At 44.7% G+C, this 14,107-nt stretch overlaps 1 protein-coding gene across 5 annotated transcripts in view; it reads left to right on the forward strand.

Annotated features, from left to right (window-relative positions):
• Positions 1 to 14,107, forward strand: part of Rin2 (Ras and Rab interactor 2) — a 115,890-nt gene that overhangs the window by 94,263 nt on the left and 7,520 nt on the right. For all 5 annotated transcript variants that reach the window (XM_006500269.1, XM_006500270.3, XM_006500271.4 and 2 more), the window contains 2 exons: positions 10,402 to 10,707; positions 12,855 to 12,986. In XM_006500269.1, the coding sequence (XP_006500332.1) occupies positions 10,402 to 10,707; positions 12,855 to 12,986 (438 nt within the window). The remainder of the gene's footprint in view (positions 1 to 10,401; positions 10,708 to 12,854; positions 12,987 to 14,107) is intronic.

Raw genomic sequence — 14,107 nt, forward strand, 5'->3', positions numbered from 1 at the left:
TATCGTAAATTCACAATGGGATTTAAGACCTTAAATTATTTGCTTCTTAAAAAGCCATTCTGAGTCATGTGGTGAGAGGGATGCTAGTGCCAAACTGAGATTAAAACCTTGTATCTTCTGACTGTTCATCTAGTACTTGTGACTCTGTCACCTGAAAGGATCAAGTGTCTTAGAGTTAGGAATTAGTACAGTAATGGGAGAAAGAGTGGCCACTTCTAGAATTTGAAAAAAATGCCTATATTATTATTGAAGATTAGTTTAAATGCTAATTTTTATTTTCCACCTCAGTACTGAGGATTGAATTTAGAGCCTGGCACACAGTAGGCAAGCATAAACCCTCATTTTTCTTTTTATTTTGAAACAGGGGCTTAATAAGTTGCCTGGGCTGGCATTGAATTTATTCTGCAGCCCAGAATGGCCCTGACTCATGATCCTCTTGTCTCAGCCTCCCAAGTAGCTGGGATTACAGGCATGTACCACCAAAGTTCAGCTTCATTCTTACTTTAGAATATCAAAATTCAGTCCGTTGTGTTATAGCAGCCATAAGAAGGCTCACCACCCCGTAGCTGAGAGCCTGTGAGCATACGTCAGCCACTCCATGATATTCCACCCAAGGAGCCTCCAACTCTGCCATTTCCAAAGCCCTGCTCAGAGGTTCAAAGTGTGGATCGCGTTACAGAGCAAGGCATGTCTGTACTAGATGGTTTGCTGGGCTAGACAGTTCTGCCTCTTGGGCAAGAAACCCCAGGGAAAAGAGGAGTTTGTACTGAACTGAAGGGTGTGAGTCAGGGGCCCTAAGTTGCCACACTGATTGACTAGAAGAAACATTTTGCTCTCCCACTACACTACTCACAAAGAGAATAATTCCAATTGGCCGTGTCAGCAAAGTGGGCGGTGCACAGGCTGAGGCTTCAGTGGTCTGCAGGGCTGACCTCCAGCCCAGTCTCACAAGCTCAGCGTCTGAGCAGGGGACAGGCGCACTTCCCCTTCTTCCCTGCCTTGGTTTTTTTCTGATCTTTTACTGGAAGGCACTGAAATCAGCCCTAGAGATTCCTTATATGAGATACTACCTGGATCAAGCCCATATGTTTTCATGGTGGCCTTCACTGAAACTTACCAAATGGGCAAAACTTAAAGTGAGATGCTCGGGAAAGTGACTGACTAATTGCATGCACTACTCCTTCAGTGAACTCAAGTTCAGTCCCCAGAACTCATCTCGGGTGGTTTACCACCTCCTGTAAGGGATTTGATGCCCTCTGCTGGCCTCCTGGGGTACCTGCACTTATGTGTATATACCCATACACAGATACACATGAACACACGTAATTAAAAAAAAAAAAAAGAGTAAGTGAATCACAATGCCAGTACTTGCCATTTGTCTATTGATACCTTCTTGGCTGGGCTGGTAAAAAGCGTTATGGTGGAGGAGTCGAAGTGCGTGTGGATGACGTGCCTATGGCAAAGCATATGTTCCAAGACACCCCAGCAGAGCTGCAAGGGAGACTGTCCCACACCTGGCAATGATGCCATCAGCAGTAGGTATCGGTGATCTTCAGGAGTAAGGAGACACATCATTATGTCGGTACCCAAGGGAAGGATTTTCTGTTTAACACTTGGATATATGTTACCTGGAAGATCTGTGCTGAGTCAGTTCCAGTGACGTTTCCCTAGGTGAGATCTTCAGAAGAGTTCCTGTCAGGGAAAAAAAAACCTAACTTTCCCAGTGTCTTGGCAACGGCCACAGATAACACTGAGGGCTGAGGCTGCTGCAATGAGAGAGGTGGGCGAATGGAAAGTGTCATTGGAATCCAAGCTGTGAAAAACTAGAGCAGACCCAGGAGGAGCTTGTGAGAAGGTCTAGAAGCACAGAGAGAGGTCCTGTCCGGTCCTAGAGTAGACAGAATGGAGTAGGTGCAGCCATGTAATCTGGGCTTCTCCAGTCACCCCACCCAAACCTGCACTAGTGATGGGTTGGCCCCACCCTTTGACCCACACTCAGTGGAAGGCTTGGGTATCCTCCTAGCCCCTGCACCGTGCCATGTTTCCTCATCCGAAATAAGGCTGGGTTCACTTCCCCGGCTGGGATGGATACATGACCACCCAAGATATCGAACTCTCTCTTCTTTCCACCATGTTAGATGGGAACAAAATGAGGCTGTGATAAAACTCTAGAAGAACCGAAGCACAGAGAAGCTAGAAAGCCTCGGACCCTCAGTTTTTTAGCAGAGGGGAGGAGCTGACAGGGATGAGTATCTGAGCAAGGGAAGGTAGTGACCAGGAAAGCAGAGGGCTTTTAATCTAACCACAATTAATATTAAAATGCAAAACAACCCCCCCCAACCTGACTCCATAGACCTGGAGTCTCTTCAGAAGCATCACCTGTTCCAAGGGAAGCGTGAATTTAGCATCCTTAGTAGGTACCCAATGCACAGTGGGTACTCATGGTATGGGACCTCACCAAGTCCTCTCAGCAGTTCTGTTGTGAAGCTGGGGAAGCCTGATAACAGATGAGAGAACTGAGCCAGGGGAAAGCAATTCTCCCTCAAGGACACACATTTAAAGAGTGGACATGTATACTTTATGCCTATGTCAGGCAACCTCAGTAAATAGCCTTCTGCTTCCCTTGGCTACACACTCTGCTGAGAGAAACTTCTCCGCTGAAAGGCGGGAGTGCGGGTTGTATCACTGGAAAAGCTGAGGCCAGACCCCTGGGTTGGGAGTCTCTGCTTGATGGCTGATCACCTGCATGTGTGTTCTGGTCACAGCACCTGCTTGCCGCCCTTTCTTTCCATATAACAAGGTGTGGTGTACGTTTCTGTGCCTTGACTCTTGACACTTGCTGCCCATGTGATATTCAGTGGTTAGAACTCAAGACATCTGGCTTCAGACTTTCTCATCCTACTACAGTGGTTTTCCAGGTCGGTGGGGAAGGCTGAGAAATGAATGCCCACTCTACCCTCTAGACGCAGCAGCTAGAAACACTTCCAAGGTACCTCAGCTCAGTATCTTAGAATCCTCAGCTGCCTTCAGTTGTTACAGAGCCTCCTATTGGTTGTTCTCCTTCCCTTTCTGGGATCATCTATGCTGGCCAACCACACTCAAACCCTTGTCTTAGGTTCACCTTCTGTGAGACCCTCAAGCTAAGCCAGCCAGGGATTCTGTGCCCATTTTAGTCAGGGCTGTTGAAAGCCACACAAATGCTCAACCCACACTAGTCTTCACCCAGGCTCCAGTCCTCTCTCTAACAATCCCATCAAAGCAATGTGTGTTAGTGCATGAGAAAAAGACATCTCGATTCACTGTCAACTTATTGCACAATGGAAGGCCCACGGTGCATCTGTCCAGATCCTGGGAAAGGAGCAACGTACTTTATGCCTCAACTCCCACTTCCTTGGACTAGCTTCTAAACTTCAGACCCGACCTGAGAATGACCTAGTTCTTGCTTGACAGGGCTAACAATGAGAGTTCACAGGTAATCCTAAAACAGGAACTACACAGACAAGCACCAGTTGTATGTTAGAACTGTAAATGTTTAAATTCAACAACCCAACTTTCCTACAAAAGCGCCTCAGATTGCTATCAAGCGTTAGTTTCTAGTTCTGACACTTTCATCCTTTTTAAATAACCAGAGTTCTAGGGTGAGAGTCAACCAAGAAGCTGTATAAGCTAATTTCCCATTATCTTTGTCAAGTAGCTTTCTTGGTATTTCTTTTACCGAGAAAAAGCCTATAAGGGTTATAGCCTAAGTCTGCCTCTGCTTCTGTTCCCTCTGCTTCCTGGTCTTCCCAGATAATAAGCAAGTAGACACTGAGCTCCCACTGACAGAGATAGAACCACCTCATTCACCACGATGGACTGTGCACCCTCAAACTGCAAACCAAAGTAAACCCTTCCTACCTGAAGACTTTTTTCTGTCAGGTATTCTGTGACTGTGGCTAGAAAAGTAACTAAGACAAGGACTCCCAATCCATGTTATTTATTTAAACTCTGGTTACTGTTAGAATCCCTTCAAGGATATCAATCGCCATTTTGTATCATTTAAATAGTCTCCAGCTCATTCAGGCTCAGACTAATGGTTAGTGTATGACATTGTGTGAACCATCCTGAACATTCTGAAGAGAGTCTGGATGTTAACAGTAAAAAGTAAAGTCAGTTGGTCATGGCCACTTAAGAAGGTGGAGCTGGACTGGTGGCTGGGTGTAATGGCCTCCTGTGCTGCTTCTACGATGGGCTTCATTGCAAGTCACCCTTTTCTCTGGGGTTCTCATGGCTGCCTGGCCAGCAGTGGGTAAGCAGAAAGCTCACAAGCAAAGCCAGTGTTTTATAGAGGCAGACGGTGTTTCTTCTGCTGTCTCCACCCTCTGAATATATCTGTAGCTCAGACCGATGGTAAAGGGGAAGACTCTTTCTCCCCTCTTATTGCTTGTTTTGAAACACAGTCTCATGGAGCTCAGGTTGGCCATTAGATTGCTACATAGCTGAGGCTGGCCTTGAACTTCTGACCCCTGCTGCCTTCTCCCAAGTGTTCTGTCTCTCTCTCTCTCTCTCTCTCTCTCTCTCTCTCTCTCTCTCTCTCTCTCTTTCCTTCTTCCTTTCTTTCTCTTTTTTAAAGATTTATTTATTTATTATGTATATGAGTACACTGTAGCTGTCTTCAGACACACAAAAAGACAGCATCAAATCCCATTACAGATGGTTGTGAGCCACCATGTGGTGGCTGGGAATTGAACTCAGGACCTCTGGAAGAGCAGTCAGTGCTCTTAACCAGAGCCATCTCTCTAGTCCCTGTCTCTGTTTCTTCATAGAGAGTGAATCAATTGTTGCCTAAAGGCCAACACATTGAATATTTTTTTATCAATTACTGCATTAGTTAGCAATGAGACAAGGAGAACCAACATAGTCTTTGCTGCCTCCCACTTAGGGATAGTCTATGGGACCAGTTGATTGGACCCCTGCTTTCATAAACCTTGTTTCCAGTTTGGGTCATTCAGAGGCTACAGCTAATATACAGTTTTCAAGGTCCAAAATATTACAGTTCAAACAGTTCTTTGGTTCATTCTTTCTTTTCAACAGGTCAACAGGATTTCTCTAGCCCTGGCTGTCCTGGAATTCTCTATGTAGACCAGATTGACTTCAAAGTCTCAGAGAATAGGCAGTCTTTGCTTCCTAAGTGCTGGGATTATAAAGGCATGTACCACCAAGCAGAGTTGTTCTAGTGTTTTCTTATTACCAGAAAAGTAGGAGAGAGAGAGAGAGAGAGAGAGAGAGAGAGAGAGAGAGAGAGAGAGAGAGAGAGAGAGAGAGAGAGAGAAAGAGAGAAAGAGAGAGAGAGAGAGAGAGCAAGAGCATCAAAGAGTAGTTGGCTATTCCTTTTTCATTAATGGATATTTGTACTCTTCTGTTGCACATGCTTTCTGTTGATGGAGTGCAGCTGCAGCCAACTTACCATCGGCCATTGAGAACCCTTAAAGCAGGTGTTCCGGGTTGCAATCCTGGCTCCCCCGCTTGCTGGCTGGCGACATGATTTCTTCCTCTGTGAAGTGATTATATAGTCCTCCTACAGGCTTTGTTTGAGGATTTGAGGAGTCTGGGAACAAAAAGTGTCTAGAATAGTGTTGCTGTTCTTTAGTAGGAAAGATGTGAGGTCCTCATGTTGGAATTAAAGCACACAGAGATGCTGGGAAACAGTAGAAAGGAACAAGTTGGTAATCTACAAGAGCTGTGAGCACCACTGCTGGTTTGGTTTGGGTTTTTTTGTCTGGGCTAGGCCTCATTCTGAGAGGTCCTGTTTCTTATGTTCCGCAAATGATTTTGCTCTCTTGCTTAAGAGCAGAAACTCTGGTTTCTTGCTGGAAAGAAGCAGTGGGGTCACTCGGTGGGTCAATGGTCATGCCTTTTATTTCAAACCCTCCTCACACGCAACCACAAATCAAGGGTTTGGTAAGGGTGGGCGGTAAGAGCACAGCCCTGAAAAGAAAGCAGAGAGACTGGTCTTAGTTTTAAAGTGTGGTCTTTAAAGAGATCAAACAAGCAAACAAAAACCTCAGAGAAATGCCTAATACTGTCAGTGACCATCATGTATGTCTGAAGTCACTGTGTTTGGCAAAAGAGTTTGTCCACAGGGTTGCCAAATATGAGGAGATGGAAAGTCCCAAGTCTCAAATCCTCCTTCTTGAGGATAGAAAGGGTGTGTGGGTGCTTATGGATAAGGTGTTCTAAGGTGTGGAGAGAGGCGTTCACAGACAAGGAAGCTGTTGGCCACCTGCACAGAAAACAGCAGCTATTCTGGGAGTGGAGTGTTTGACCCTTTGTAGAAAATGGTCACCCATCAAACACCTGGCATGACCAGGCAGTGAGTCACTGGTTTCAACTGGTTTGAGCTAGACACATTTCAGAGAAATTCCTAGACAAATTCAGATTCCTGAAAACAAGGTAAATAAATAGTTGCACCATAGTGACCACACTTCAGTCATATTATCCATAATGACACTAGTAGAGGCTTATTTCTTTACTGCATAGATGAGTGACTTTTTAAATATATTATTATTATTATTATTAATTCTTTAAGAATTTCCTTCAAATCAAGATCTACCCTTTCTTTCCTACCCACCACCTCTACTCTGTTTCTCCTCCTCCTCCTCCTCCTTCTCCTCTTCCTCCTCTTCTTCCTCTTCCTCCTCCTTCTCTTCACCCTCTTTCTCCTCCTCCTCCCCTTTTTTTTAAAGAAGACACTATCTCTAGGTAGATGTCCTGGTCCTCTAGCTCTTATAAGCTTTTCACCCCTTGAGTGACTTCTAAAATCAGTGAAGAGTCAGCAAACCATAGAAGCTAAAGGGAGGAAGATTGCTGTGAATTTGAAGCTAGCTTGGTCTACAATTCCCAGGACAGCCTGGCCTACTAGCTAGAATCAAGTGAAATCAAAGGGTGGATTCAGGTTTCCCATCCATTTCAGCACCAGGAATTATTTTTTTTTACTTTTGGGCTTTAAGGAAATAGGCTTCTCCTAACAAATTCCCACAGCCACACTACACCCAGCCCAACACTGGGCCCTGGCCACTTGGATAAATGGAAGAGGGAGCCTGGTCAGTTTGCTGGGAATGAACCTTCCATTGTCCTCACCCTCCAAGACCAGCCCAGAGCCATTTGGAGATAGTTTGTGTAACACTAAGGCACAGAGGTGCTGAGCTCATTCTGAAGTTACATGTTGCTCTGAGAGTCCCAGGTAAAAACTCCATGTTGTTTTTCAGTGTCTTCTGTCCACATGTGTATTTGCATGCATAAAGTACACTAGTCTTAAGCATTGAGTCTCATACATAAACACTCAAATAGGCAAAGCTTCTCCATCCTCCTCACACATACCAAAGTGGCCCCATGGCCCCTCAGTTGGTTCCTACCCAAGGGCAACTGCCAACCTGACTTCTGAACCGTTGGCAGGCTATGCATTAGACTTTATAGAGATGAAAGGCTGTGCCTACTATGCCTCTTTCACACCCAGTGTGGTATCTCAGAGTTTCACTCATGCTGTCTGTGGAGCTGTGTGCTTCCTCACTGACTCAATGTTTCCCATTGTCTGAGTCCCATTGTAGTATTCCACAGTGTGACTACATCCTTTGCAGCCATTCTGTTGGACCAGGCTTTAGGTTTTTTCCAATTTGGAGCAATTATAAATAGCCCTGCTATGGACATTTATGTGCATTCCTAATTCATGATTGGCATGCCCCACCCACTTCCTTGGTGACCTGTCTGCCAAGGTGCAGTTGACAGGTATTTATGAATGCCACTTTCAGAACCCTTGGATGAGGTAGACAAACTGGTCAGTGCTTCCAAAGTGACTTGAAATTTAAAATAAGAGATCACATACTTGGGGGTTGGAGGAGGGTGCAGTGCCAGTGGACGAGTGCATGCTTGTTATGCTTAAGGCCCTGAGCTTGACCCCTAGCCCACCAAAAAAGGAGAGAGAAAAAGAGATGATTTACCTTGAAAAGCTGCCTAAATGCTTGTTCCTTAAGCAAGCCATTAGATATTTATGGACATCCTCATCTGTAAAATATGCATAGCATAGTATTAATGTTATGCACAAGTAAGGAGCTGTTGCAAGGGATTGGGGTATAATTGGGTTGGATAGGAGGTAAAGTATTTGGATAGGGCTTAGCTCATCTAAGCACTCAATTGCTGTTATTGATTTTTTTTTTTTTTTGGTAATGATCATACAGAGTAAGGTCAAAGAAGCTATGATATCACATAAGTTCATTGACAGAACCAATGCAAATGAAGTGACCTGTTTAACGTCTCATGTGAAGCCAGTGTGTTGCTTTGCTTTTGTGCTTCTATTTTTGGTCTTTAATTTTGTGGCTGCTCTGTCTTTAAACAAAGACAGAGTGTGGAAGTGGAGGAACAAAGGAAGACCTGGGCTGGGGAAATCTGATTGCTGTGGGATCAGCATTAACCTCAAGACTCAGTACTGACCATGCAGGTACAGTCAGGCTGTTCTGTGATATGCATACCTGGCTTGGATTATTCCCCATCCCACCCCATCCCACCCCAGACTTCTAATAATAGATAGGAATTTGAATTCAGTATGATCTGACCCAATATCAAGAACTTCAGAGGCCAGAGAAATAACCCAACTCTTTCCAATCTTAGAAGTGGGTGGATCTGCACACTTGCAGAACGGAACCACATTGTGTCCTATATCAGACAGTTACTATGATACTGAGTCGGATGGGATGGTGAGAATTGTAGCACATGAGATGAAAAAGTTGGCTCTGAAGAAGCAGAGAATTCATCACTGTGGAAATTGTCTTCAGCCTAGAGACACAGATTTGTGTTTCAGTTCTTCTACGTATCAACAGTGGAAGCTATTCCATTGGGTGACCATGCAAAGGAGGGAAAATTAACTCCACCCACACCTAAAGGTTTCCTTAACTCCATAGAAATGTAAACATTTAAACGTTTCATTTTGAAATAGTATCAGACTTAAAAGAAAATTGCACAAATAATACAAAGAAGTGACCTGCCTCCACCCAAAGTCCCCAGTGTTAGCCCTTTGCCACTGTCGCTTTGTTCTTTCTGTTCATACACACATTGCACATGTGCACATATGCACCTTCTTTGTTTCTGGACCATTAGAGACTTCATCACAGGCATTATGCCCCCTTTACCACACTGTTTTGTTGTTTCCTAAAAACAAAGCTATCAATTGCAAAGTTCAATATAGTTATCAAACTTTGGGGGGGGGGGAACATATTAAAGCTGTGTTTACACAGTTACTGAAGGGCTCTTGCAGACCCGACTAGCATAGCAAACACAGTGCTAGCAGGTCTTGCCCTTCCCACTTCCCTCTCCCTTGTAAACCATAGACTACATCATTAAGTCAGCCACCAAGGTCCATTCCCTTATTTGGACACTTTCTTATTCCAGACTCCTAAGGCTGATCACCAAGGTCCAGCTATCAAAGTCTTCATGTCCAGCAATCAAAAGCCTCCTTTGGTTAACCTAATTAACATGCCAATTAAAGCAAACCACCACACCCTAGCCCATCCTAATACAGACCTCCTCTTTTTCCCTCTTTAAAAAAAAAAAAAGAAATCACACCTGCAAGGTCGTTTGCTGCTGCCTTCTGCCAGGAAGCATCCACTTTACTCTTCTTGCCAGCTTCATAAAGAATCTCTCTGTGAAAATAGGTGTTTGGATGTAGTTGGTGCCTAATGGGGGCTTCTGGGAGGGAACACCCCACTGTGGGTGAGTCCCTTCAGTTACTAAAGCTGTAGGTTGTATTCAGATCTCACCTGATGCCTCACTGACCTCCTCTGTTGCAAATTGGTTCAGAACCCAATTCAAAATCCCATCCTACTATTAGAAAACCCTTTAGCTTGCAGGCCAGCTACCCTGGCATGCATAGCCGTGGACAACAAAGAAGAGACCGTGACTCAAATACAGTAAGAGATGCGGGTGGACATCCAAGCTTGTCCTCTGACCTCCCTGTCCCTGCCAGCATATGGCCGCTCTCACACACATGCAGGTGTGTGTGTGTGTGTGTGTGTGTGTGTGTGTTTAAAAAGGAAGAAAATCCTACCAGATACCATATTAACAGGGAAGGACAGTAGAACACTTAGATTAGAAGGACTTCTGAAACTTGTGCGAATGTAGGGAGATTAACATAAGCCTGTTTATTTTATTGAGTGTGTTCAAGGACAGTGTTATCAGAACAAGCTTGTCTTACCTGCCCTTGAGCCGAGGTGGTTCTGTCTGTAGTCTGTCAGGTGTTAAACGCCCTGATCACGTGTTTGTCCTCTCCTCTGAAGGCTGTGTAGAGTCACAGATGTGTACCCCAAGAAAGCACCAGTTGCCATCACCCTCTCTTCAGACTGTGGTCATCCTAGCTTCTGTTTTCTTTGGCAGATGTGGTGTTGGAGAAGGCCATGCACAAATGTATCTTGAAGCCCCTCAAGGGCCATGTGGAGGCCATGCTGAAGGACTTCCACACGGCTGACGGCTCGTGGAAACAACTCAAGGAAAACCTACAACTCGTGCGGCAGAGGAACCCACAGGAGCTGGGGGTCTTTGCCCCAACCCCTGACTTGATGGAGCTGGAGAAAATCAAGCTTAAATTCATGACCATGCAGAAGATGTATTCGCCAGAAAAGAAAGTCATGCTTTTGCTACGGGTCTGTAAGCTCATCTACACTGTCATGGAGAACAACTCAGGTGAGACAGCCTGTCACTTGGTCCAGATGTCTGATTGAGCCCCGATATCCCCTCTCTTCAGTCTCTCGATTTCACCTAGCAGCCTCTAGAACTACAAATGCAACTGACAGAATTCGTCAAATGAATTCGTCTCATGCAGCAGAGTCACATAATAGCTCAGTCAGTGAACATGGATAAGGACAAAGTAAGAGTTGTCTAGAATGCTGACTTAAAGACTTTGTGCAGCGTAGTGCTTATGAGTTTGTCACCCTCCCTGTGCAAATGAGTTTCTTTACAGAGGGTCTTTGGCCACCTTAATCTTAAACCCTGCAGTTCCCACATCAGTTGTTAAATATGCCCCTCTCCTCCCTAATGTGAGAATGAGGTAAGGCACCTTATTCTGAACTCCAAGTGCAATGGAACATTAGTGAGAACCTTTGCCATACTCTGGCCCATGCCTGTTTATGCTGATAATCTACACCACGTGTATGAGAAATCTGGAGTGCTTGGTGAAATGAGGCTGAAACGATGTGATCAGAAGCCATCAAAGAACTACAAAGTAGGAAATAAGTCCTCAGAATTCCCCTGGCTCTTTCCTAAAGATGCAGAAGTCCCATGATTCATCATGGGTAGTGACTGAGCCCACCCTGTCCCAGGCCTACAGAGAGTGGGCGATGACCAACCTTTTTTCTTGGCAGAAATTGCCATGGTAGAAAAACCACAGAGAGAAAACACAGGCTTTCTTACCCATTGCTGGAGTGGATAGGAATGCACATGTGCATGCATTGCAGACTATAATGAGTGAAGATTTTAACCTCTGAGCTCTTGGGACCAGGGAGGTGGTTCAGCCAGCAAAGCGCTTGTCAGGCAAGCTTAAGGACCAGAGTTCAGATCTCCAGCATCCACACAGATGCTGGGTGGATATGTGTGGCAGCTTACCCACAACCCCACACTTGTGAGGCAGAGAAAAGGGGATCCCCAGGATAATCTGACTAGTTAGAATAGCCAAATCGGTAAGCTCCAAGTGAGAAACTCTGCCTCAATAAATACAGAAGAGAACAATTGAGGACAACACCTAATGTCAACCCCTGGCTTCTATGTGCATGTACACACACACACACACACACACACACACACACACACACGCACACACACACACACATAGACCTTGAGCTATTGCCAGCCTGTGGACAAGGCCTCTGAAATCTGAAGCACATATCTCTGTAGCTCATGAGATCATTTATAAAAATTTCCAAAATAATACCTGCTCAGGATTACATTGTTCTGATAGCATTGTCTCTCCATCTGTACACTGGTACTGTTTCAGACATGATTATCTTCATTGTGGGGGCTGTTCCACTTCCTCTGGAGAAGCTTAGCAGCATCCTGAATACCATCCGCACCCTCACCTTCCAGCTGTGATCATGAAAACTGTTTCCAGATAGTGTCAAGTGTGCTTTCTGCTGGCAAAAATCACTCCATTTAAGCCATTAAGTCACCACCATTGCAAGCAAACAACATAAGAGATAAGGACTTATTTTTCTCCTTCTCCATCTTTTCCTTCTTCTCCTTCTTTTCCTCCTCCTCTTCCTCTTCTTCCTCCTCCTCCTTCTTCCTCCTCCTCTTCCTCTTCCTCCTCCTCCCTCTATATTGCTATTAATCAGGTGCTATCATCAATGCACTGAATTTCTTTCATCAACATAGATTTAAATAAATCAAACAAATAAAATGAACATTGAGCAGAGAGCAAAATTTTCTTCTGGCGTAAGTTTGGTCTGTCATTGCATTTTCAATAGATGTACACAGAAGACAGTGAGCTGCAAAGAATTAGCCTAAGGAAATCTTTCATTCGGGGTTTATATTATGCCTTGATAACAGCTTAAAACACTTAAAAGCACTCTGTTCTAGTGCACAAATCTTAAAAATGGGAAGAAAATCTGAGCTGTCTCGGAGACATTCATTATGAGATTGTGAGCAAGGGCTAGTCCCAGAAAGCAGGGGGAAGAGTCAAGGGCCACGTAAGTGAATTCCAGGAACTCCCACACCTGTTTATAAGTAGCACATTTCCCCAGCATGACTCCTTGGTGGCTAATAAAAGCAGCAAATAGGATGTGAAAGAAAGAAACATAGATAAAAATATCCCACCTTGCCCTCTCTTCTGATCCTAGGGAGGATGTACGGTGCAGACGACTTCTTGCCAGTCCTGACCTATGTCATAGCTCAGTGTGACATGCTTGAACTGGACACGGAAATCGAGTACATGATGGAACTCCTGGACCCATCACTGCTGCACGGAGAAGGTAATATACCCCTCCATGTGTCAGAGGAACTGGACAGCGAGGTTTTGGGGGAGGGGAGGAGCAGTTGACGGGGATTACACATTTTAAATTTGAGATAAAATTCATGGAATGTAAGATTAGCCACTTTGGACCTGGGCACGGTGGTCTACAACTGTCACCTTGGCATTTGAGAGGTTGAAGCAGCACGCTTTGGAGTCCAGGCCGGCCTGAGCTACACAGCAAAGACCAGGCTTAAAAGCACGGTGAGGGAAATAGCTGAGCCAGTGAAATGCTTTTGAGTCTGCCTTTAAACCCCAGCATATGCATCGCAGAGCTCGAAATGTTGGTATAAATTGCAATCCCAGCCCTGGGGAGGTGGAGACACACTGGCCTGCCAGCCAGGCCAGATCAGCAGTGAGCTCCACACCAAAAGAGATCCAGTCTCAGGTAACAAGGTGTATGGAATCTGAGGAATAATACCAAAGGTTGTCCTCTGGTGTCTATCTTTATTCGAGCATTCGTGTACACACACACACACACACACACACACACACACACACACACACACGACTGGGAGTGCATACAGAGAGTGCTGTCCACTACCACCTCTATCTAGCTCCAAAGCGTCTTTATCACCCCAAATACATCCCTGTGGCTAGGAAACCAGTTCCTGGGTTGCTTGACATCTCATTGATTAACTGCAGGACTAATTGGAATTTAAAGCTAATTTAAAGCTACCTACTAGCCTGGGTGATTTGGTACATGCCTCTAATCCTAGCACTTGAGAGAGTCAGAAATTCAAGGTTATCCTTGACTAAATAGTGAGTTAGAGGCCAGCCTGGACAGCATGAGACCCTGTTCCCCCAAACAAATTATGACTTTAAAAAAAATTACAGTAATAATAGTAATTCATTGTAGAAAAATTGAAATTAAAAAAGGAGAAAATGCAACCAAGCCTGAGAATCAACATTTAACTTAGTAGAATTAAACATCCACTAGAATATGGTTTCCCTTTGTTTGATATGCCTGTGTTTGTTTGTTTGTTTGTTTGTTTGTCTAAGTACTAGGGATTGAACCTAGGGCCTCAGATGTGCAAAGCAAGTAAGTAGCCAATCACTGAACCACAGCCCTTAAAATATCAT

The sequence above is a fragment of the Mus musculus genome, chromosome 2, assembly GCF_000001635.26.
Source record: "Mus musculus strain C57BL/6J chromosome 2, GRCm38.p6 C57BL/6J".
Classification (NCBI taxonomy): Eukaryota; Metazoa; Chordata; class Mammalia; order Rodentia; family Muridae; genus Mus; species Mus musculus.